At 42.0% G+C, this 23,653-nt stretch overlaps 1 protein-coding gene across 2 annotated transcripts in view; it reads right to left on the reverse strand.

Moving 5' to 3' along the window:
* Positions 1–23,653, reverse strand: part of SLAIN1 (SLAIN motif family member 1) — a 53,533-nt gene that overhangs the window by 25,669 nt on the left and 4,211 nt on the right. Inside the window, exons 2-3 of one of the 2 annotated variants that reach the window (XM_075265396.1) lie at positions 16,560–16,699; positions 8,332–8,478 (exon numbers count right to left, since the gene is read on the reverse strand). In XM_075265396.1, coding sequence (XP_075121497.1) covers positions 8,332–8,478; positions 16,560–16,699 — 287 coding nt within the window. The remainder of the gene's footprint in view (positions 1–8,331; positions 8,479–16,559; positions 16,700–23,653) is intronic. The other variant, XM_075265397.1, reaches the window with a different exon arrangement.

Here is a 23,653-nt window from a genome sequence, read left to right on the forward strand (position 1 = left end):
TGTGTGTGCTAAGCACACACATTCAGCACTGCTTCATCACGCCAATACAATGCATTAGCCAGTGCTGATTGGCCAGAGTACGGAATTCGGCCAATCAGCGCTGGCTCTTCTGGAGGAGGCGGAGTCTAAGATCGCTCCACACCAGTCTCCATTCAGGTCCGACCTTAGACTCCGCCTCCTCCAGCAGAGCCAGCGCTGATTGGCCGAATTCCGTACTCTGGCCAATCAGCACTGGCTAATGCATTGTATTGGCGTGATGAAGCAGTGCTGAATGTGTGTGCTTAGCACACACATTCAGCTCTACTTCATCGGGCTAATAGAATGCATTGGCCAGCGCTGATTGGCCGAATTCCGTACTCTGGCCAATCAGCGCTGGCTAATGCATTGTATTGGCGTGATGAAGCAGTGCTGAATGTGTGTGCTTAGCACACACATTCAGCTCTACTTCATCGGGCTAATAGAATGCATTGGCCAATCAGCGCTGGCCAATGCATTCTATTAGCGTGAACTGAGTTTGCACAGGGGTTCTAGTGCACCCTCGGCTCTGCTACATCAGATTGCTACATCTGATGTAGCAGTGCCGAGTGTGCATCAGATGTGTAGTTGAGCAAAACTGACTCAGCACTGCTAAGTCTCTGCATTCGCATAGGAATGCATTGGCCAGCCTTCGGCCAATCAGCGCTGGCTCTGCCGGAGGAGGCGGAGCCTAAGGTCGGACCTGAATGGAGACTGGTGTGGAGCGATCTTAGACTCCGCCTCCTCCAGCAGAGCCAGCGCTGATTGGTCGAGTTCCGTACTCTGGCCAATCAGCACTGGCCAATGCATTTCTATGGGGAAAAGTTAGCTTGCGAAAATCGCAAACTGACAGGGATTTCCATGAAATAAAGTGACTTTTATGCCCCCAGACATGCTTCCCCTGCTGTCCCAGTGTCATTCCAGGGTGTTGGTATCATTTCCTGGGGTGTCATAGTGGACTTGGTGACCCTCCAGACACGAATTTGGGTTTCCCCCTTAACGAGTTTATGTTCCCCATAGACTATAATGGGGTTCGAAACCCATTCGAACACTCGAACAGTGAGCGGCTGTTCGAATCGAATTTCGAACCTCGAACATTTTAGTGTTCGCTCATCTCTAGAAATGATCCTTTAAAGATCACCCAACCTATTCTGACCTCCTGAAAGCAGCAACCTTTCAGCTTGTGGTTTTAAGATTTTATAGGTTCACTGACTTCTAATATTTCTTTATTTTAGAGTAGGGATTACATTATTTCATGCATAACCCCTTAATATCAGTGACACAAAAACTCTGGTACAGTAACATTAACATTGTAGAATGACTCAGATATGCTGGGGAAAAAGATAAGATTAGAAATTTAGGTCAGTAAATCTGCATGTTATACCATATTTGCCTCTATATACCTGTCCAGATGTATTCACAATGAAAATCAAATGAGAATATTTTGTGAGTATGATGGACAAGAGAAGATATACCCCAAACACTAGAATGATGGCAGCAATATTCTTGAAAATCCAGTGTATCTAATATTAAAGCAAACACCCACAAGCTGGAAGTCGCAGCGTGTCCACGCGTGTCCGCAATGGTTTTGGAATGGATTTTTTCCGCAAAGTGGGGATGGGATTCGCTGGAATCCCATCCATTTTGCAAGTACTGTAAAACGCCGCGATTTTTTCCGTGGCGTTTCCGGCCGTGGGGCCTTGGCCTTAAATGGACTACTGAAGGTTTTAATGCATCTAAGGTACATTTTATACAGAGTAAGGTTTTATAAAAGAATACAGCTTATTGAAATGTATATTTCAAAGATTTTTAAAAATTTTTGCATTTGCGTAGGTTTAAAAATAAAGCTGAGTCTTCTCCAGCTGTACATATAACAGTAGGAAATACTGAACATAAGAATGGAACAGCTTTCCTTTGGGGAAATGTACCAAGTCTTATTACAGCTTGAAAGTAATTCCCCAAGATAGATTTATGATAGATTGAATAATTTGAAAAGACCAAGCTTCTTGTATGATCACTTTATTGCTTTGTAATATTCATAAATGCTACATTTTTCCTTGAGAGTTGAGATGGGACTTGAATGCTGTTACCCTTTTATTCTTTTGAAGATGTGAAGAGACTTGGACAAATCCCTAATGTGAGTCTGTTAATCTATTGCAACACAGTAATCGCATACTGTTCCTATTCTTGTGTGATGGTATCAAATGAACATAAAAGTATACCAGGCTATAACCCCAGCAGTTTACTGCCACAGAGTCCTGCATATGTTCTTCCATAATAATCCTGTGCATGCTACAACGGTAGGGAAAACGTTACCAATTCACAGAACAAACAATGCACATGGTACAGCATTAACTTCTTAAAGACATGGCCTATATTGAACTCTTGGATGAAGTATTATTTTTTTCTTCTTTTTTTTTTTCAATGCCATGTGCCAAAAGCCATATTTTTTATTTTTATGTCAACATAGCCATATGTTAGGGGATTGCTATTGATGGATCAGCTGTATTTGTAACAGTGATGTTTTTAAAGCACAAACAATTTAATAGTTTTTAACCCCTTCTCTCTTCCAACTGTACTATTACGTTGTGCTAAGTGTATACTGTATGCCACAGGCACAGGAGCTGTGCTTGTGGCATGACTTCCGGGTTCCGAGATGGTTCAGGGTAGGATTACCCCTCCACCCCTTGGATCCCCCGTGATTAGTTTTAAGAGGTTGCTGATCCCTATTGCACAGAGGGAGCCTATGTGAAATGGATGTACTGCATATATGTGCCTACTATACTAAAATGATTCTCCTTTATTATTTTCTTTATAAATTATTAAGCATAATAAGTCCCGTGCATACTGCATGTATATACTGCAATGTGCACATTAATATATATATTGATCACCTCACTTCCCCAAAAAAATAGCAATAAAAAGTCATCAAAAGTGTTACATAGTGAAAAATGGTACCAATAAAAACTACAACTTGCCTAACAAATAGAGAGCCCTTGTGTCAACTAAACAGTAAAAAAAAATTATAAAGTATCAGAATACAGTGACCCCCAGGAAAATCGTTCATTTATTGAGAAAAATTCTGGTTTAATCAGAAAATGCAGTAAAACTAACATATTAATTAATATGTATGTATACAGTAGTATTGCCATAATCATAATAAACTCGTTGGACAAAGTTAACGTGTCATTTGTCATTAAAGCAGAGTGAATGTCATAGGAACAAAAAGCAAAAACTATAGAATTTTGGATTTTTTCACATGGCCTCCCAAAAAGCATTAAAGAGGACCTTTCACCACTTTTGGGCACATGCAGTGCGGGCTTTCCCGATCTGTGCCCGGTGTAAAGAGCTTACAGTGCCGGTACCGTAGTGCTCTATGGTCAGAAGGGCGTTTCTGACCATTAGCCAGAGACGTCCTTCTGCCTCGCGGCACCAATCGCGCTGTGCTGTGGAGCGGGGAGGAACTCCCCCCTCCCGCTCCTGATAATACTAGTCTATGGACGAGCTGTGTGAGCAGAGGGAGGGGGCGTTCCTCCCCGCTCCACAGCACAGCGTGATTGGCGCCGCGAGGCAGAAGGACGTCTCTGGCTAATGGTCAGAAACGCCCTTCTGACCATAGAGCACTACGGTACCGGCACCGTAAGCTCTTTACACCGGGCACAGATCGGGAAAGCCGACAGTGCGCTGAATTCAGCGCACTGTCAGCTTTCCAGCAGTATATAACACTGCATGTGCCCAAAAGTGGTGAAAGGTCCTCTTTAATAAATGCTAATCTAATTTTATATGTTCCCCAAAGTGGTTTCAAATAATAGTACAACTCGTTATGCAAAGAATAAGCCTTTACATAGCTGCAGAAAAAAAAAAAAAAGTTATGAATAGAGATGAGCGAGTAGTGAAATATTCGATATTCATTTCGAATAGCCCCTCAATATTCGACCAAATATCGAATCCCATTATAGTCTATGGGGAAAAAATGTTCGTTTCAGGGGAAACCACAATTCGACTAAGGAGAGTGACCAAGTCCACAATGACATCCCAGGAAATGATGCCAACACCTCTGCAATGCAACTGGGACAGCAGGGCAAGCATGCCTGGGGGCATCTAACATGCCCAAGTCACAGTTTTACCCAGTATCACAGCCTATCAACTACACACTTTCCACACTCAATACAACCTCTGTGAAAGTTCAAAATTACTTGGAAACCTTCTTTCCTCCACAATAGTATGGACAGAAACAAAAATTTAAAGCTAAAGAAACATTAGCATGCACCCCTTTAAATCACATTGCCCATGACAACCACAGATGGCATAGGTAATGGGAAATCCAACAGCCCCCACCATTAACTGTCATTTTTATGTATGTGATGTGGTGAGACCTTCAAAAATGTACTTTTCTGGCCCTTAACATCAGCCCTTCCAAATTAAGTTAGAGTCTCCTTAATCTGAGCTACCAGCAGAGATTGAGGCCCTTGAGGTGACTTGAGCCTTTTACTAGCAGAGTTTTAGGCCCTTTAAGTGAGTTGCGCCTTGCACCAGCAGAGATTTTTGCCCTTTGGGTGAGTTGAGCCTTGCACAGGCAGAGTGTTAGGCCCTTTAAGTGAGTTGAGCCTTGCAGCAACAGAGTGTTAGCCCCTTTAAAATTCTTAGCCCCTAAAACGGTGGTTGCAGAACCATCACTCTCATTGTGTTGGATTGATGCAGTGGATTGGACTGAGGACGCAAACATTGACCTTGATTTTGATTGTGAAATTGATAACATTTTGGCATCAGGTCCTGGGGGTAACTTTTATTTAGAGGACCTCAAAGGTGGAGAATTGGCTGCAACCACTACTAGCGGTAATGGTCCTCTAATATGGGACTCTGCATTGCCTCTACAGGGTTCTGATCAGGTGTTAATAGTCCAAACAACATGCTCCTATACTTTAGATGTAGATCAGAAACCACTTTCCCTTCCGACACCAAATTTAACCAAGCTTCACCATCATCATCCTGCTGAGATGGAGCCACTAAAGGAAACCTTGCCTTCCAAGGCATGTTCTGGAGCTGCGACTGAGCCAAATCTAAACACAGAGTCCTTTGGAACTGAACAAAATTCAAAGTGTCAAAAGACTTTAGAGACTGTTGAAAGTAATGGGATCCAGAATGAGGAGTTCATCACAAGGCTGACAGACCCAACTTCAAATGCTGCAGCCCAAGCAACCAGCAGTCAGACTAAGATTGTCTGTTCTTCAAGTAAGGCACAAGATTCTTTGGAAAAAGAACAGCAAAAGCCAATGATTGCCATTGCAGCAGTGCCTAGCCATCTTTCAGAGCAGTTCATTCAGAGATTGAATTGGAGAAAAATAAGAACATTTACTGTGATCGAGTCTTCGTGCACATTAGTGGGCATGGACAACCTAACGTGGAAGATTCTCATGCTGAGCTGGCCTCATTACTGAGCAAGATCAACCAGGATAGTCAGGGCTGGAAACAGCCATCAGATCTTACCGAAAGGAATCACCCTCGGTTTGGAAAGAAGCCATCTAAACATTGTACCTTTAATTGAGTTGAGCATTGCACCAGCAGAATGTTAGACCCTTTGGGTGAGTTGAGCCTCTAACCAGCATAGTTTTTGGCCCTTTGGGTGAACTGAGCCTTTAACCAGCAGAGATTTGTTGGCCCTTGAGGTGAATTGAGCCTATAAACAGCAGTGTTTTTGTCCCTTGGGGAGAGTAGAGCCTTGCAGCAGCAGTGTTTTACTTTTTGGCCCTTGAGGTGAGTAGAGCCTTGCACCAGCAGGGTTTTATGTTTTGGCCCTTGAGGTGAGTAAAGCCTTGCAGCAGCAGTGTTTTATTTTTTGGCCCTTGGGGTGAGTTGAGCCTTTAACTAGCAGTGTTTTAGGTCCTTTGGGTGAAGTGAGCCTTTAACCAGCAGAGTTTTAGTTTTTGGTCCTTGGGGTGACCCATAAAAAATTATTTTTCAGGCCCTTGGGGTGAGCTCTAAAACATGAATGTTTTTTTTTTAAACCATTTGTTAAAGGTGAAGGTGGTGGTGCTGTAGGAAGAGGACAAGGAGGAGGAGGAGGACGAGGAACTTGTGTGCTGGCACAGACAAATGGAATGGTGTCTTGTCAGTACCGTTAATGGGACATGCTGGTTGCGGGTCCACAATATCTTCCACCCTAGCATAGGTTCCTGGTGCTCGAGCCTCGTCAGCACTACACCCTGCTTGATGTTGTGGCACTGCTGGCTGCCCCTCTCCAGTATATAATTGGAGTCGAGCTACTGCGGCTTGGATCCCCAGCTGGATTTCCTCGTCCTCATCCCCTTGTGCTACTGACGAGGGGCACTGCTGGCAGACCCTCTCCAGTACCTGGACTGTGGACTGGATCCCCAGCTGGATTTCCACGTCCACGTCCCCGTCCTCTTGTGCTACTGATAAGGGGCACTGCTGGCAGCCCCTCTCCAGTAGATGGACTGTGGACTGAGGACTGGATCCCCAGCTGGATTTCCACGTCCACGTGCCTGCTCCCATCCCTTGATGCTACCCTGACGCATCTTTGGCAGGTTCAGTATATGTGTAAACTGTTCCTGCAGTGCAGCTCTGAAAAGAGCTGTTGTTCATGAATGTTTCCTGCCTAGCAGAAGCTACAATCACTTTCTCGCCCTCAGTAAAATCTCTCCCTATCTCACCAAAATGCATCTGACACGAATATGGCTGCCACTATTCTTATAAATCCGAGGTCACCTGATTTAGCCAGCCAATGACTTTTTCCTCTTTTTTTTATGCCTACTTTTTCCTGCTTCCTGTGCCACCTTCCCTGCACAGTCATTGGTGCAAAAAAAGTGCCAGGGAAGGTGGGAGGGCATACAAATTTTTACTGCGTTTACCGCGTGGTATTCGATCGGAATCGAATATGTCGGATACCCTAATACCTTCGATCGAATGGTATTCGCTCATCTCTAGTTTTGAATTTTGGAAGGTGGGAAAGGAAAATATGAAAAAGTTGCACAGCATTAACATCCAAACTACCCTGCGTCCTTAAAGAGTTAAAGGGGTTTTCAAGGACTTTTTTGAAGCTCCTTGGAGGTACAAAATCTGGAAGTTCCACATATCAACTGTTTGAAGTGGCATACATCGAAGTACAGAGATTGGAGTACAGAGGAACCGCTATTTAAGTAATCCACTGTGATCTAAAGATTAATCTAAACTGAAGTCTATGGAGAGGGAAGAGAAAGTGGAATGAGTGAGAAGCAGCAAGACACAGACATTCTGTAGCAAATACAGTAAGATATCTTGCCCACCAGAGCTCTACTTACATCTATACGCCACATTATTGCCAAAATCTGCTATACACATACTGTTATCTTAGGTAGCAGTAGGTCGTGATTGTTGTGCTCGTTTCTCTTTCACTTCTCCTCCTTGTCCTCTTCTCTCCTGTCTACAGAGACCTCTATGTAACCTGTCTGTGAGCTACAACCTCTCTTCACTGAAGACAACTCTGAGCAGTGAAATGAGTAGTTTAGTAGGCAGGAGAGGAGATCGATCTTATAAGAGGAAATATTTCTATTACAAAGTTTCTTATAGTCCCCTGCGCTATTGATCTACAAAACTGAATTGACAATTTAAAGAGGACCTTTCACATCTTCACAGATGTGTGGTATTACTGGGGCTACACGGTGGCTCAGTGGTTACCACTGCAGCCTTGCAGCGCTGGCGTCCTGGTGTTCAAATCCCGCCAAGGGCAAAAAAACCATCTGCAAGGAGTTTGTATGTTCTCCCCGTGTTTGCATGGATTTCCATCCCATATTCCAAAAAAGACATACTGAGAGGGAGAAAAAATGTACATCATAAGCTCTATGTGGGGCTCACAATCTACATTTTTAAAAAAATGATGTGTGGTATTATATACTTCTAGAATGCCAACAGTTGGCTTTCTAGGAGGATGTGAAAAGTCCTCTTTAAAGCATTGCTCCAGTTTATGAGTCAAGACACATAAATGAAAGCACTTTGAAGAAACAAAGGTTCCTACAAGTTATTGCTACTGTACTGTTTTATAAACTTTACTGCAAAACAAAATGAAGGGTAGAGTTTTGAGATATTTAATAAAATATTTATCTTTTAAACCAGTATCACATATCAGCAATTTTACTCAATATTTTGTGTAAAAAGAACAAAATTAACAATGAGAAAAAAAAGAGAGATGTCAAAAATGTAAATAAAAAAAACCCTAAAAATCACAAATTGAAAAAAAAAATGTAAAAAATAATTTACTGAAGATAACGAAAACCCACAACATTTTAATACAAAGTTAAAAATAATAAGTTGCAGGTTTACCTGTCTTTTCTGGTGTTAGTATTGCTTTAGCTGGGGTTTTAAGGACGCTGGGAGAATTTAAGCCGTTGCAAAATGGAGTGAGTCTCGCAACTGGACTATATGGGAAAGAGGAAACAGGAGTAGAAAAGAGACTCCTCCAGCGACCAGCTAAACATAAAAAGGAACAAAAATCACCGATTAGTACTTTTTGTAAAACAATACCTAATATATGACATGGATCATATTGGAAAAGCTCATCACCTAACAGTAACAACTGTAAATGTTTTTGTAACTTGGTTGCAATAGTACAGTGCACTTGTTTAACAATATACAAGCATACATTTATGTACAAAATTATTGTGTAATATCTTGTGCGCACACAATGAACCATAAACATTATATTATTTTGTAAATGATACTATGCCACATTTCCTCTATGGACAGGCTACATACACATAAATCAGGTTGCTGTATTTGTAACCCTTAGAGAAGGGATAAGGGCTAACAAAAGTTGAACCTGAAACGTCACATAGTGGAATGATTTAGATTGGAGCCGAGCATTATAATTGTAACTTATTCTGACTCTTTTACCCATTTGTATTTTTTCAATACGATATGACAGAGTACATCAATAGAATCAAAAATAGTTGTAATGTGTACATTTGTGCCATGTATTATTTTGTCTAGTGGCTGTCAGGAAAAATGACTAGACAAAGTGACTAATGTGCTAAATTTTTTCCCATCACAGACAAAATAAACGTTGCTATTGTGTTACGGTGGACATGAATGGAAACATTCCCACCCACTACTGCAGCATCCAGGTTCAGAAGCACAGAGTCTCAGACTATTGGATCCTAACACAATGTACACACAGTAGTCTGAGAAACTGGTGACCATTTTACAGAAATTAAGAAGGGACTGGGACCTTGACATGCCAGAAAATTAAGTGACCCCAGATCATTTGGGTTCTGTTGGTGTCCTGGCACTTCTGTAGTTCTGCTCTGGTATTGCAGCAAAGCAATGGACGCCAACACTGATGTGAAGCCTTAATCCACGCTTAGAATAAAGTCAACCTTTTATTTTAACCTTCCCTATCAACCCCCACCCCTAAGAATAATGTGTAAAGTTTAACCATATCAAATAATTGTTTCCTGGCACTGGTTACAATTATTAACTTAAATACAGATATATAAACCCAACTATCTTTAAACAATGTTATGTGAGGTACCTTAAGGAATACAGATTAACATAAGAGGGATCAATTCTACAATATAGGCACAAATACAGAAGCTGATAAATACAGATCACTAAGTGGCTTATGGGGAGATTCTCACATTACAGTCCTTAGAGGTTACTGATACTGAAAAAGGACATACATGCGACCTTGGAAGATGCCAAGAATATCATCTCAGATTATTTAAATCCAATGCTTGTCACTTAAGAACAAAAGAGTATCACTTCCAGCAGCTCTGTTGAAACTTGAATTTGTGCCAATATAAGAGCTATATCAGTATTTTCCTACCACAGAAATCCCACACACCACAGCCCTAACCAAACATCATTGTGGAATCGATACAACAACAAGGACTTCAAACAATAGCCGGCCTTTGTTCAGAATCATAGACTGGTATGAAGTTTGTTATAATGTACTATATACAGAACATCTGACATGCGCACTCTGTACCTGCTCTTTCCTATGGACTTAATATCCCCCAATAAAAACAAGCAATCTTATTCTTCATGAAGAGGAGTCTGAAATCCTGTGTGTACATATTATAAAGTGCTGCCACTCACAGAAGATTGCTATAAGTGAGACAGACCTCCTATTTCTACCTGCTACATGAACAATTTACATGTACACAAACATATACAAGTCAATGTAAATACAGCACTTCAACTAGTGCAAGTACTGCAGTTTATTTAAAGGTGCCAGGTTTTTATCCAGCTTGAGCCACTGCAATGAATCTAGCACAGTTTAAGGGCCCCTTCACACAGCGTAAGCGCTCGGCTCATTCCGAACCGTACACGCAAGCGCTTCTAAACACTTCCCATTCACTTCAATGGGAGCGCTCGTAAAGTGGTATTTCATCCGGGGGAGTCTGCATGAGACCCCCCCTCCCCGAATGGAATACCAGACGCAAATGCAAGCACTGTGCAGTAAAAGTACACGGATCCCCATAGACTATAATGAGGTCTGTGTGCTTGCCGCGCGCTGCCCGCACGAACCATGTGGACAGGAAAGTAGAATGTAAACTACTTTCCTGTCCGCATGTTCTGTGCAGAGATCTGGTAGCAAGCACATGAACCCCATTATAGTCTATGGGGTCCGTGTGCTGTAACTGCAAACCGCTTGCAATTGCGTTTGGTATTCCGTTCACGGGGGTCCCCATGCGGACTCCCCTGAACAGAATATCAAAGCAGTTGAGAGCCAACCCTAAGACTAATCTAGTCTAGTCTAAATTAAAAATGTTTATCTTTTGGTAAATGTGGGCCAACATGTGAGAGGCCTTAGCATTACAATTTTCACACGCTAATATGATTTATCCCCCAGTTTTGTCCAAGTTCTGCTCAGTATTTGAGCAAAGTACCTAACCATTTTCTCAAGAAGGCAGTGAAACTGAAGAGGGAGCAATTACTCTGTAGCTTTAGAGTCAAGGGGGCTAGAAGCATAAATTTTGGGTTTAAAATAAGAACAAAACCATGCCTGTAACTCCATTAGAACCAGAGCTAGCAGTGGTTGAAGTGGAAATGACTTATACTCTCTTCAGTCCATGTGCAGGGAACATATTCTGCTAACAACGTGCAGGGAGTGGAGGATGATTTCTATTTCCTCTGTCCTTGTGACTTCCGGAACTGGGAAACCATGAAGTTTTGTTCCTGATATCAAACCCTATCCCCCCCTCCACAAACACAGACTGATGCCAGTCAGAGAGTATACTAGCACTAGCTCTTCAGCGGGGGCACAGAACAGGAAAGCCGATAATTCAAATTCAAATACCAGAAGTGATGTTTTCTCCTCATCATATTCCTCAAAAACATACAATAATGAAAACTGATCAAAAAGTCACATGTATTAATAAATTGTACCAATAAAGTCAAAAGTCATCATCACAGGCACACTGACAGAAAAATAAAACGTCAAGGGTCTTGGAATATGGTGGCGCAAAAAAATATTGATATTATTTGCAAAAAATTCCATCCATACCTTGCAGAAGAATACATACAGCGAATACATAGTGACTTCCAAAACTGTTGTGGTTTGGTAACTCGCAGCATGTCAAGCATGCATGCCGGAACCCTCTATGGACTTTTTGTGAAAAGTGTTGCGGGAAAAACCGCTATGCGTAGCTGCTGTGGTTTTTCCCATAGTGCTTTTCTGCTGCGGCCTAACTAGATGACGGCTTTGTAGAAATCCACTATAGATTCTTTATTTATCTTAGTTACTCTGGAGGGATATGCACAAAAACCCTTAAAGAGTTATCTGGGTTCTATCATTGATGGCCTATACTTAGGACTTTTCATCAATATTAGATCTAGGGGGTCGAGATCTCTGGTACTGAGGTACCAAGTCACTGGTACTGAGATAGATTTAAATAGGATAGCTCTGAAGTACCTGCAATCGCTGCTACAGTTTTTTTGGCGAGTGAGCAGCATTGCTCTCACCATGTAAAAAAATACTGCAATCCATGCTGTCTCAGTACTGGTGACCTGCGAGGGTCCTGGGCGTTGTTTCCCTGCTGATCTAATATTGATGACCTATCCTAAGTCATTTTTAGACTTAGGTGCAGGTCCCAGAGGTGGAACCCATAATGGTCAGACATTTATGGCATATCCTATGGTGGTCGAGCTGATGTGCAATGCTCCATTCAAGAGCTGAGTGGGCACTACAGCTTTTCTGCAGCAGGATCATTATTAGTGAGCAATATCTGTATTGACTTTACCATAGACAGCAATACTACTGTAATACTACAGTAGTAATTATCATAGGTTCAAACCTCCGAGGGGGCTAAAGAGCATTAAAAAAAAAAGTATTTCTGTCCACTTTCAGACCTGCCCATCATTTTTTAGATAGATCACCGAAAGGGAAGCATTACGGAGCTGACTGGTACCATTTAAAATATTACAGCATCAATGAAAAAAAAAGGGACTTGCTGACACTGTTTTCTGCGGACCTACAAAAACACTGACATCTGAATAAACACATTGAAATGAATGAGTAGATATGGAGTCGACGAAATGCAGACACCACACATACGTGATATACAGAAGTGCTAGTAAGGCCTTACTTATCATACATGATGCTTCCAACTGTACTGTCAGATGTTCCCACAAAGTATATTATAGGTCTATTTGATTCTTGTATGAAAACTTGAACGTTGAAAGAAAGATATCATTGTAAGAAGGAGGCATCACTTATGACCCTGACTGCAATAACGTTACATGGTAAGCTGTATCCTATACAAGACACAATGTGTTACATGTACGTGTAGCTTGCTATTTACTTCATTTTAGAACATTCCTGGTCATAAAAAGTTCAGGAGTATGGACTAAAATAAGAGCTAGACTGGCTATGTGCCATCATCCAGAGTGCACAGGAGAACTCAACCATGACTCCAGAAAATTGTTATAAACTTCACAGAGTCTCAAGTGAGACAGAAACAAGATTACAGTGATTAAGGAAGAGCCAAACTACTCAGGTGAATCCTGAAAGGCATGCAATTTCTCACACAAACCAGTGAAGCGATCACAAGATACATCTCATCCTCCTCCCGCTACATCAGCGGACTGCATCACATCCTTCTATGAGATGGAACCAGCATCAGTCAGCCATGCTCCTGTTTAATAAATCATTGGAAATATTACGTACAGTAAAATCGTGCTTACTGTCCATACAAGCAAGCACGCTCCAGATTATCAGCCTCCATCATTGTGCATAATGCTCAGCATTCTCCATGCAGTGCAGAGGTTCAATGTGTGCTTCACCATACTAGCTTTCTGCATGGTATAATGGGATACAATGCCAACCTGATATATAGTGATGCTTACACATTAGTATACGTAGGTCACATACGCAAACGTCTGTGAGCAAAAGATACTGGACTCTCTTTGAAGATTCTCATATGCATGGATGCAAAAGCTTAGGACACTAGAGATGAGTGATGCTATATGTTAAATGGAGTTTTAAGGGGGGGGGTAAAATATACTTAAAAAGGGGGGACACAACAAAACAAAACTCACCTATCCTCAATACCAATGTTGGCCAGGTTTCTGATGCACTCTACTTCCATTGCAATATTTATCTTATGGAAAATCTGCAGCATGTTAGCTATCTGTATTCTCAGCCCTAGGCTGCCCACATGCTGAAGCAGATTCCTCATCTAATAGCTAAACAGTGCGAACATGGTCTTACAATGCACCGGTGGCTGATGCTAGATGATAAATTTTGTGCAACTTCAGATTGTCTAATCAAAGTTTATATCAGTTCTTGGCTGTCATCTTAAGGATGACTTTTCACTTGCTCCACCAATTCAAGTTCTCAGCATCTGTTAATAGGTGCCACTCAACAGCTTCCAGCACAGTTGGAATTTTTTCTCTATCCCCCACCACTCTTGAGCCCAGTTTGTTTTGGTGCCTGACGTGCATTATCTATTATGTCAGAAGGGCAATGTCAGGTAGGGAGTGTGATTCAGATCTTCCATCAGAGGTAGCCAGTGTCAGAGTTCAGAATCACACCTGCTCATGCTTTCAACCACTCCCCTGACAATACAGAGTCTCAATAACATATCAGGCACATCCAACTAACAGCACTGACTGCTCAGGAATGGTGAGGGCTAGAGAAAAAAAAAAATCCAACTGTGCCAGAATTAGTGGAGGAGCATCTATTAAATGATGTAACAAGCTGGACTTGTTGGAGGTGATGAAAAGCCATATATAAGCTGTCACTTTCCTGCCAAACCACACCAGAGAAGACAACAAGGTTTCTAAATGTGGTGCACAAATTACGCCATAATTTGGGTACATTTAGCCAGTAAACCTCCTCCGCTGTTGTTTCACAGATTTTAATGCAGTTTTTACAGTAAATCACAGGAAGGGAGAAGAAGAGGAGATCTATCAATCTTTCCTTTCTTTTTTGATCCACTCCTGACATTGGTGAAAACAATGCACCAAAATGGGCAAAAAAAAAACTACATGTGTAATTCCTGGATGTACAAATACAAGTGTAAAAAGTCTGAGTACTTATAGCTGCAATATCAATGTATCTAGAGAGGACAAGTGCACATTACCTTTCCGTTTCAGCAAATGCTTGCCAAGATGTCCTGTGCTTTACCCTACATTAGGGTTCATGATTCAGTCTTTATGTCTTTGACATAATAGGAACAGACATACTGATCATTTTACTTATCTGTTTAAGACCACATTCACATTTGCGCTTGGGTTTCCATTTCGGGAGTCTGCTTTTCTCTCCACATGTTTCGTGCAGAAACCGAGCGGAAACCACATGGACCCCATTATAGTCTATGGGCTCCGTGTGTTTACACAGGTAACCGCTTTTTAATGCGTATAAGTTTCCATTCAGGGGGAAGGGAGGTGTCCCCAAGCAGATTTTGGTTGTCTGCATAGGATATAGTATATAAATGTGTCTGTTTAGGATTAGTGCTAACACGACTGTCTACTGGGTGAAACAAGAAACTAAGCATCAATTCCATGTAACACATCCTTACCCAGGACTAGTGCACACAACAAACCTACAATAACATTTCTATTTCTAGACGTAATTCCAGTGGCAACCAATAGAGTAAACATAGTCATAGCCGCCATTATAAACAGTACTAACACTAACTAGTGAGATGTAAGATTTTCATTCATGCTTTCCTAGACAATGCATATTATTAATAAGATTGTCAGAGTAGCCATGGGATTTTCTTTACTTTGCTGTGAAGACTCCAATGCACCTTCATCTAGAGAGCATGGCCCAAGTTTTTTTCTTTTCTCCTATCAGATTTATACACAATCTGAGATAAAAAGACTTGTATGTCCTATATAAAATAGGAGGCATATCAAGGCAAAGTTGAAGCTGAATGTACCATCAGCTATTAAAATTCTGCGGCTGTGCACTGGCCAGGCTAACATTCACTGATATAAATGACAGCTTGGTCGAGCCATAAATGTGTTAGGACATTAATATTCTCAACCACAGATGTGTTATGACATTATTAACTGTGTAGGAAGCAAAAAAAAAAAAAAAAACTCACATGAGAAATAGTTATGATGTCTGAACAAGTACAAAACATTTGGAGGGGAGTAGTGGGCATCAGAACAGGTGCATTGTAACTGAAGACATTCTGCAGAAAGCAGCAAGGAGTGTTATCTTCCCATAGTCTTACAGACTGCGTAATATCTATAATAATATACTACCATGTTGGACATAGTACAATTCCTTTGTGCACATAAAGTTGATAATTTATTATATCAAATGGCTTGCAAAATCTGCCAGCAAATTTCTCCCTCTGCAATGCAGAATCCATGGAAATTTTTTCAGCATCATGTGTTTAGAGTTTTGCAAAACCTCAATTCGTGCATTGTACCTTTATTGTGGAAGTGTACTGAAAATCTACGACCAATATACTGTGTGTACCTCTGGGGTTTAAAAAGGTTTCCATCTTGAGCACTACTACTGGTATTATTATACTCATACTCTTATGAGACAGAAAGTTCTAATGTAAATGTAAATGTTTGCACTTAATGGTTTAAGGTCATTTTTAATAGTCAGATTAAAATGAAAAAATAAAACAGCTACAAAGAAAGGTAATTTTACGTTCTGTATGTTTTTCCGTGTTCCTTAGCCAACCGATTATCCTCGCATGATTCAAAGTCAGAAGATCCTTGACCATGAAAGGTGACATCACGTGTCCACAGTCATGTTTTTCTGAGCCCACTGCCAGTAAAACCCACCCACAGTTACCATAACAACAAGCAAGCATCTAGCGAGCAATAAACACATTGACTAAAAGGTATTGACATGCTAAGAGCATCCCAGAGCTGACATTTTGTGGTCTACAGTACTTCTGTTTTACAAAACAATTTCCCATCAGCTGAACTGCAGATATGTCAGATACTCAGCCCTTAATCCTTCATAATGTTCATCACGTGAGATATTAAAGAGGGTTATTAGGTTTGCAAAATACATAAAAACATTTCTGGAAAAGCTCAGTATCAAAAATAGCACACATCAATACTATATCGATTACCTTGCTCAAGTCGGAAGCAAAGCGATCTCTTTGCGGCTTCTATTTCAGGACTCGGATGATCCAGAACTTGCCTACACCATTCTAATGGGCTGAGGGTCGGCTCAAAGGATTTCTGCTTTTTAGTAGGAGACACATAAAGCCTGGAAAATACAAAGAATAATTCAGTTGTGCTTCAGAGTATTTACTTATATTATACAGCTTAAGGCCGGGGCCCCACATAGCGTAAATGCCGCAATTTGGCAGCGGCAAAAACCACAACATTTTTTTACAGTACCAGCAAAGTGGATGAGATTCTGGCTAATTCCAAACACACATTGCAGAAAAATATCCACAGCGGAAATGCTGCGATTTCAAAAAAACATTTTTATAAAACGAGCATGTCAATTACACTTACAGAAACACTGGAATTTTCTGTATAGTTCTAAAAGTCCACAGAGGAAAACTAAGCCGACTTTCTGTGAAAAGTGCTTCAGAAAAATAGTGATGTGTTTCCACCATGGTCTTTTCCGCTGTGGCTCGCTACGTGTGGCCTTAACCTCACTGAAAAACTGACAGATTTAGTGCATGAACACCCCAATAACACACACATACATACACACTTTTAATGGGGATATTTAAGCTATGTCTGTATGACCAGGTTAAAAAGTCACAATCCATGACGCTAATAAGCTGTCATCTTGCTCTAAGCTAAACGGATGCCATTTTTCCACTTTTCTAACGGATCCAAGTTTTGCTCACCACATTATTCTACAAAATTTTGTGCCTTCAGCAATTGGAACTTTTAGTTTGTAAGTCAACACCAAAGTCATTAATAAATATAGAGAAAAGAGCAAAGCAACTACTTAAAGGGATTCTACCACTAAAACACTTTTTTTTCTAGTTACCACGTCGGAATAGCCTTTAAAAAGGCTATTCGTCTCTTACCTGTGGAAGTGCTCTCCGCCGCGCCGTTCGTTCAAAATACCGGTTTGTACCGGTATGCTAATTAGTTCTCTCGCAGCGATGGGGGCGTCCCCATCGCAGGAGCAGCGATGGGGGCGTCCCCATTGCAGCTCGAAAACTGACCGCAGCGCCGCCTCTCTGGTCTTCGGTGTCCTCCCCTTGCTTCTTCAGCGTACTGTCGGACGCCTGCGCAGTACGCTCTGTTCGGCGAAGATTGCCGAACGTACTGCGCATGCGCGAAATTGCGGTCCCAGCAATAGTGCGGGCACCGCAATTTCAACAGTACGTTCGGCAATCTTCGCCGAACAGAGAGCATACTGCGCAGGCGTCCGACAGACGCTGAAGAAGCAAGGGGAGGACACCGAAGACCAGAGAGGCGGCGCTGCGGTCAGTTTTCGAGCTGCAATGGGGACTCCCCCATCGCTGCGAGAGAACTAATTAGCATACCGGTACAAACCGGTATTTTGAACGAACGGCGCGGCGGAGAGCACTTCCACAGGTAAGAGACGAATAGCCTTTTTAAAGGCTATTCCGACGTGGTAACTAGAAAAAAAAGTGTCTTAGTGGTAGAATCCCTTTAAGTTCTGTCATTCACCATTACTAACTGTATTGTTGAAGTGATTATAGTTGCCCTGTTTTCTGTTCCCCTCTCACACAGGCCCAGAGACAGAAGCAGCAGTCACCCCATCCCCATCCGCTCTGTCTAGTATTTGCTTCTTTACTATACAATGAAGAGGTTTCTCAACATTCACATGGAACATGCAGTCAGGAAAATGGGAACTACAGGTTGCTGTGAGGTGAGGAAGATGAGGCATTCCACCATCATGGTCCAAATATGCTATGTAATGAGAACCTCCTTATTAGATACAATAAAACAAAAGGAAAAGTTTTATCTCCATGGTACACACTTGTCATAAGTTAGGGCGGGTTCACACCAGCGCCCCATCTCCGCTTTGCAGGTTTCCGTTTTCTGTCGGCAGAAGACGGAAACTCTGCATTCAGTGTCCGCCAGTGAGCACTCATGAGCGTCTTCTGCTCTCTGTGGCGAAACCGGTTTTTGTTTTTTTGTTGTTTTTTTTTTAACCGGACACAAAGTCCTGCATGTCCGACTTTGTGTCTGGTTAAAAAAACGGTTTTGCCGGTGAGAGCAGACGGTGTGAACCCGTCCTGAAGGGCACACTTCAGCAGTCAGTGAGTCTAGACTGAAGTCTACACCAGCTAGATCAGGGGTAGGGAACGTACGGCTCTCCAGCTGTTGCAAAACTACAACTCCCAGCATGCATACTGGCTCTGCTGTTCTGGGAACTCCCATGGAAGTGAATGGAGCATGCTGGGAGTTGTAGTTTCGCAGCAGCTGGAGAGCCAAAGGTTCCCTACCCCTGAGCTAGAGGATAAATCTGGCGGGCTACTGGCCCCACCCACAGCAGGTCTTCACCACACCCCCTTTTATTGAAAACAGCAAAGACGAATTAAAAACATTAAATTTTGTGCAAATGGAAGTTAAAAGGTGTGCACATTTAAATGCAATAAAAGGGTCATGGGGAATGATTCATTTCCCCCAAATCTACCTTCTAGTTACTAAAACAACTTGTCTGCAGATTATTTATGTCTGAGAGTTTAAAAAGGAAGCAATTTACTGATTTTACAGTAAAAGGTCATCCATGATTTTCACTGTTCAGCTCCTGTGATGGAGAAAAACAAGGGAAATCAATAACATCAATATGCAATAAGTTAATTGCAATGTATTTCAATGGGTTGAGTGTGTTTACGCGGCATATAACGCCACGTATACGGACCGCGTTATGCGGCGTATATGCCGCGTAACGCGGTCCGTATACGTGGCGTTATATGCCGCGTAAACACACTCAACCCATTGAAATACATTGCAATTAACTTTACGGCCGTAAAAATACAGGCGTAAAACGAAACCAAAGAAATCCATTGCAGTCTATGGACAGTGATTTTACGCCTTTATTTTTACAAGCTCGGCGTTACTCCGTGTGAAGGCTCCCCTTACTTCGCTTTATCCCCTGGCCAATCTCTCTATTTCAGACAGATGAATACATAAGTCACTAAGACTAGACTCTCACAGCCACGGACTTACCGTTTTCATCAGACAGAGGAATAGAATAATGGGGGGGGGGGGGGGAGAAAAAAAGTTTCCTATGTATAATAGTTACAAATATAAGACTTTCCATTTGTTGCTGTCCTCATTCACCTTATTGTCAAAATAAACACAGGTTTCCATTTTTATGGTGGAAAAAATAACACTACTGTACAGCCCTTCCTTTTTCCCATAACAAAAAAAAAAATGGAAAGCAGAAAGAAGGGACATCCATATTTTGTATCATTGAGGTCAATGACATAGAAACATGTTGTGTTGAGTTGGTTAAGTCTTATTTGCTAACGCCTAAGATGTTGCTTACACCTGCACTTTTTATTACTGTTATGGGGCAAAACAATAAAAGTAATGAAAGTGACAGACACTGGGGAGAATGAACTAAAACCGTTGAAGTATTAGGTACGGCTCCACATTGCGGAAACACAGCCTTTTTGTTACAGATTTTGCTGTGGTGTCTTAAGCCAAAGCCAAGAAAGGATGCAAGAGGAATGGGAAATATATAAGAAGTTCTTATACTTCTACTTTCTGCCCAATCCACTCCTGGCTTACACTCAGAAAAAAAAAAAAAACTACAACAAAATCTGCAACAAAAAATCTGCGTTTCCGAAGCGTGGAACCTCAGCCTTAGGACCAGTTCACATCAGCGTTCGGGTTTCCATTCAGGAAGTCCGCTTGGGGACCCCCGAACAGAAACTTATACGCATTAAAAAGCAGTTACCTGGGAAACCTGCAAACCTCCTAGACTATAATGGGGTCCATGTGGTTTCCGCTTGGTGTCTGCATGAAACATGCAGAGAAAAGTACTGCAAGCAGCTCCTTTCTCTCTGCATGTTTCAAGTGGAAACCACACAGACCTCATTATTGTCTATGGAGTCCATGTGGTTTACTTAGGTAACCACTTTCTAATATGCATAGGTTTCCGTTCGGGGAGACCCCAAGCGGACTCCTTGAATGGAAATCCGAACGCAAATGTGAACCGGGCCCATATGGCGTAAATGGCGCGGTTTGCCTGCGGTGGAAAATCTGTGTAAAAAAAAAAAAAAAATGCAGCGCTTCACATTTATAGCAAAGCGAATGCCATTCTAGCAAATCCCATCCCCACTTTACATAAAAATACACATAGTGGACAAGCAGTGACTTACAAAACCTTGGGGTTTAGAAAATCACAGCATGTCAATTAAACCTACGGAAACACCGGCTATTTCCCTATAGGTATAATGGAAGCAGAAAGTCTGCAGAGGAAACCTCTGTGGACATTCTGTGACAAGCTCTACGTGGAAAAACTGCTGCAGGATGCAATGTGGGGCCTTTAAATAAGTCCCTGTGACAGATTTTCTGGTGTACTTAAATAATTGAGTGTCCCATGCCAGTTTTGAAGTGGTCAATTTTGTGGTGTGACAAAAAAAACTCACATTTGCATATTAGTTTATGCGGAGTATTACTAGACCATTTCACAGAGGACCTTTGTCTCCGGCGCTTGGAGTTTTAAAAATGGCGAACGCACGGCAGTCCTATTTATAGTCAATGGGGTCTACTGGTGTCCATGTGTAAACACTGTGTGATTCTTATATTATCTATTTGCATAGTGAATAGTGCCAACATATTCCACAATTTACTGTCCCATATAGGGCCCACAATCTACATTCCCTATGAATAGGTCGTTGGAATGTGGGAGGAAACCAGAGTACCCATAGGAAACCCACATAAACACAGGGAGTAACAAAGTCCTTACAAATGTCCTTGGTCAGATTTAGTGGCTAAATTGGCCACTTACACCAACATAATTTGTTAACTAGATCACAATATGCTGAATGCGAACAACGTGGAACAGAATTGGGATTTGTTTTACAAATTATTTAAGCAAGGAATATACAGAGCAGTGGCTATAGTCATAACCCAAACCAATACACAAAGAGTATCCTAAATCAGAAATGTTCAGTGACAATCTGCTAAACCATACCAAAGAAACCTAACGTATGTACATAAAGCAGAACTTTGGTCATTACAAATTACCAGCTATCCAAAGAATGGGAGTCTTGTGTGCACTGATTGTGTGGAGTGACAGGTCGCACGTTTCTGCCACATGCTCTACAAAGGATAGCCAATGATAGAGTACAGCACTCCTGGCAGTCCAATAAAAATAAATGGGGTGGTAGTATGCATATACAACCTTCCACTTTATTCATATAGGGCACATAGGACCAGTGAGAACTTCCACCAATCAGACAATTATTCCCTATCTTGTCAATAGACGATAACCTGCCCAAATAATATCAAACCTAAGCAATATTCAGCAACTAAACCACTTAGCTCAGCATTGGTTACATCCTGTAGTAACCTGGAATCTGGGGTCAGGCCAGACATCACCGAAGTACAGAGAAGGTCAGTTTCCACACTGGCCTGAAGCACTGCCATGAAGGTACACATTCTTCCTTGTCCCACCACAAGAGTTGGTCACATGCCTTGAATGTGAGCTAATCTAGAGGCTTTGTTGGCAAATAAAGTTTTACCCAATTCTTGACCCACTTAGAGAAAAGTCTTTCCTGAAGAAAGGCATCAATAGCCTGAAAGGGTTCAGCAATGAAGAAGAAACAAGTAAAACTAGGTTAAATGCTACATCTGAGAAAGTTTACAACAGATAAAAGAAGTCATGTGATAAATCCAAGCGTACATAACAGTTACATGCCGGGAACTTTTCATGGTTAATAGATTATTGTATATTATTATTATTACAAAGTTTAACAATATTGTGAATATTTTGTCACATCTTCAGATGAGACAAGGTCATGACGATAAGATGCTAACAGTGCTTTATACAATATTATACAAGGAGAGCATAGCGACAACCTTGAATGTGCTATAAAACTAAATATAGTACTTAGAAAATTGTCAATATATTATGATGTTATTTTCTAGTAAATAGGGGCAAGTTCATACAGCGGAATTTGTACCAGCTGAAAAATTTAGCTTCAGCAAAAAATGTTTCCACTTTTCCAAAAGAGCTGCAGAATCTGAAAATTTCTGCGGTACTATTCCGTTATGGGGCCAGCAGCAGGGCAGTTCAGCACCAGCATGGGGACAGCAGCGGTCAGCAGTTTAGTTCAGTAGCGGGAATTACAATGACATACGAGGACTGCTGGCCCAATGCTTGTGCCCAGTAGCCTGTACATCAATGCCCCCCCGCCCATCCTACTCCTCTTCGGCAGTGCTGCCCCCCCCCCAGCTCTCATTACATCTGCCCCGTACCCTCTACCCGCCACACGACTAGGCCTCAACTCGGTGCTGGTACCGAGATCAGAGACCGAAAGGAAAGACACCAGGGCTCAATCCAGGCCCTGACAAGGGACGTGCTGATGCCGACCATAGAAACGGGGAGCTACGGCATGTCAGAGGGACAAACTTTCTGCAACGTTCGGCGACTAACTAGTAGCGTTCATTGCTCAGGATTTACGGTGAGGCCTATTACGGGGAGAGGGTACGAGGCAGATGTAAGGAGAGCTGGGGGCAGCACTGGGAAGAGGAGGGGGGGCATTGATGTACTGGTTACTGGGCACAAGCATCAGGCCAGCAGTCCTCGGATGTCATTGTCATTCCCACTGCTGAACTGAACTGACCGCTGCTGTCCCCATGCTGGTTCTGAACTGCGCTGCTGCTGGCCCGATAATGGAATAGTACCATTTCTGCTTCCAACTCTGCGGCATCCAACTGAAGATCGAGGATGGCACTTAGGGTCAGTGCACAGTGCAGAGTTTTTTGGCACTGATTTTGATGCTGAATCTGCCTCAAAAAATCAGCCTCCAAAGAAAGCCCCCCAATATAACTCTATTGGGAGGCTTTTTTTGGAGGCTGATTTTGAGGTGGCCCCTGCACTGATCAGCTGCTTAAAGAAGTTGGCTCCGCGCTCTGTATAGTGGCCGAGGGCCAGTACTGCAGTTCAGCTCATATTGACTTAAATGGGAACAGAGCTGCAGTACTGGTGCTGAGCGACTATAAAGTGACTATCAGGGGGTATCAGCTTCCAGCATCATGT

This window comes from Leptodactylus fuscus, chromosome 2 (genome assembly GCF_031893055.1).
Source record: "Leptodactylus fuscus isolate aLepFus1 chromosome 2, aLepFus1.hap2, whole genome shotgun sequence".
Lineage (NCBI taxonomy): Eukaryota > Metazoa > Chordata > Amphibia > Anura > Leptodactylidae > Leptodactylus > Leptodactylus fuscus.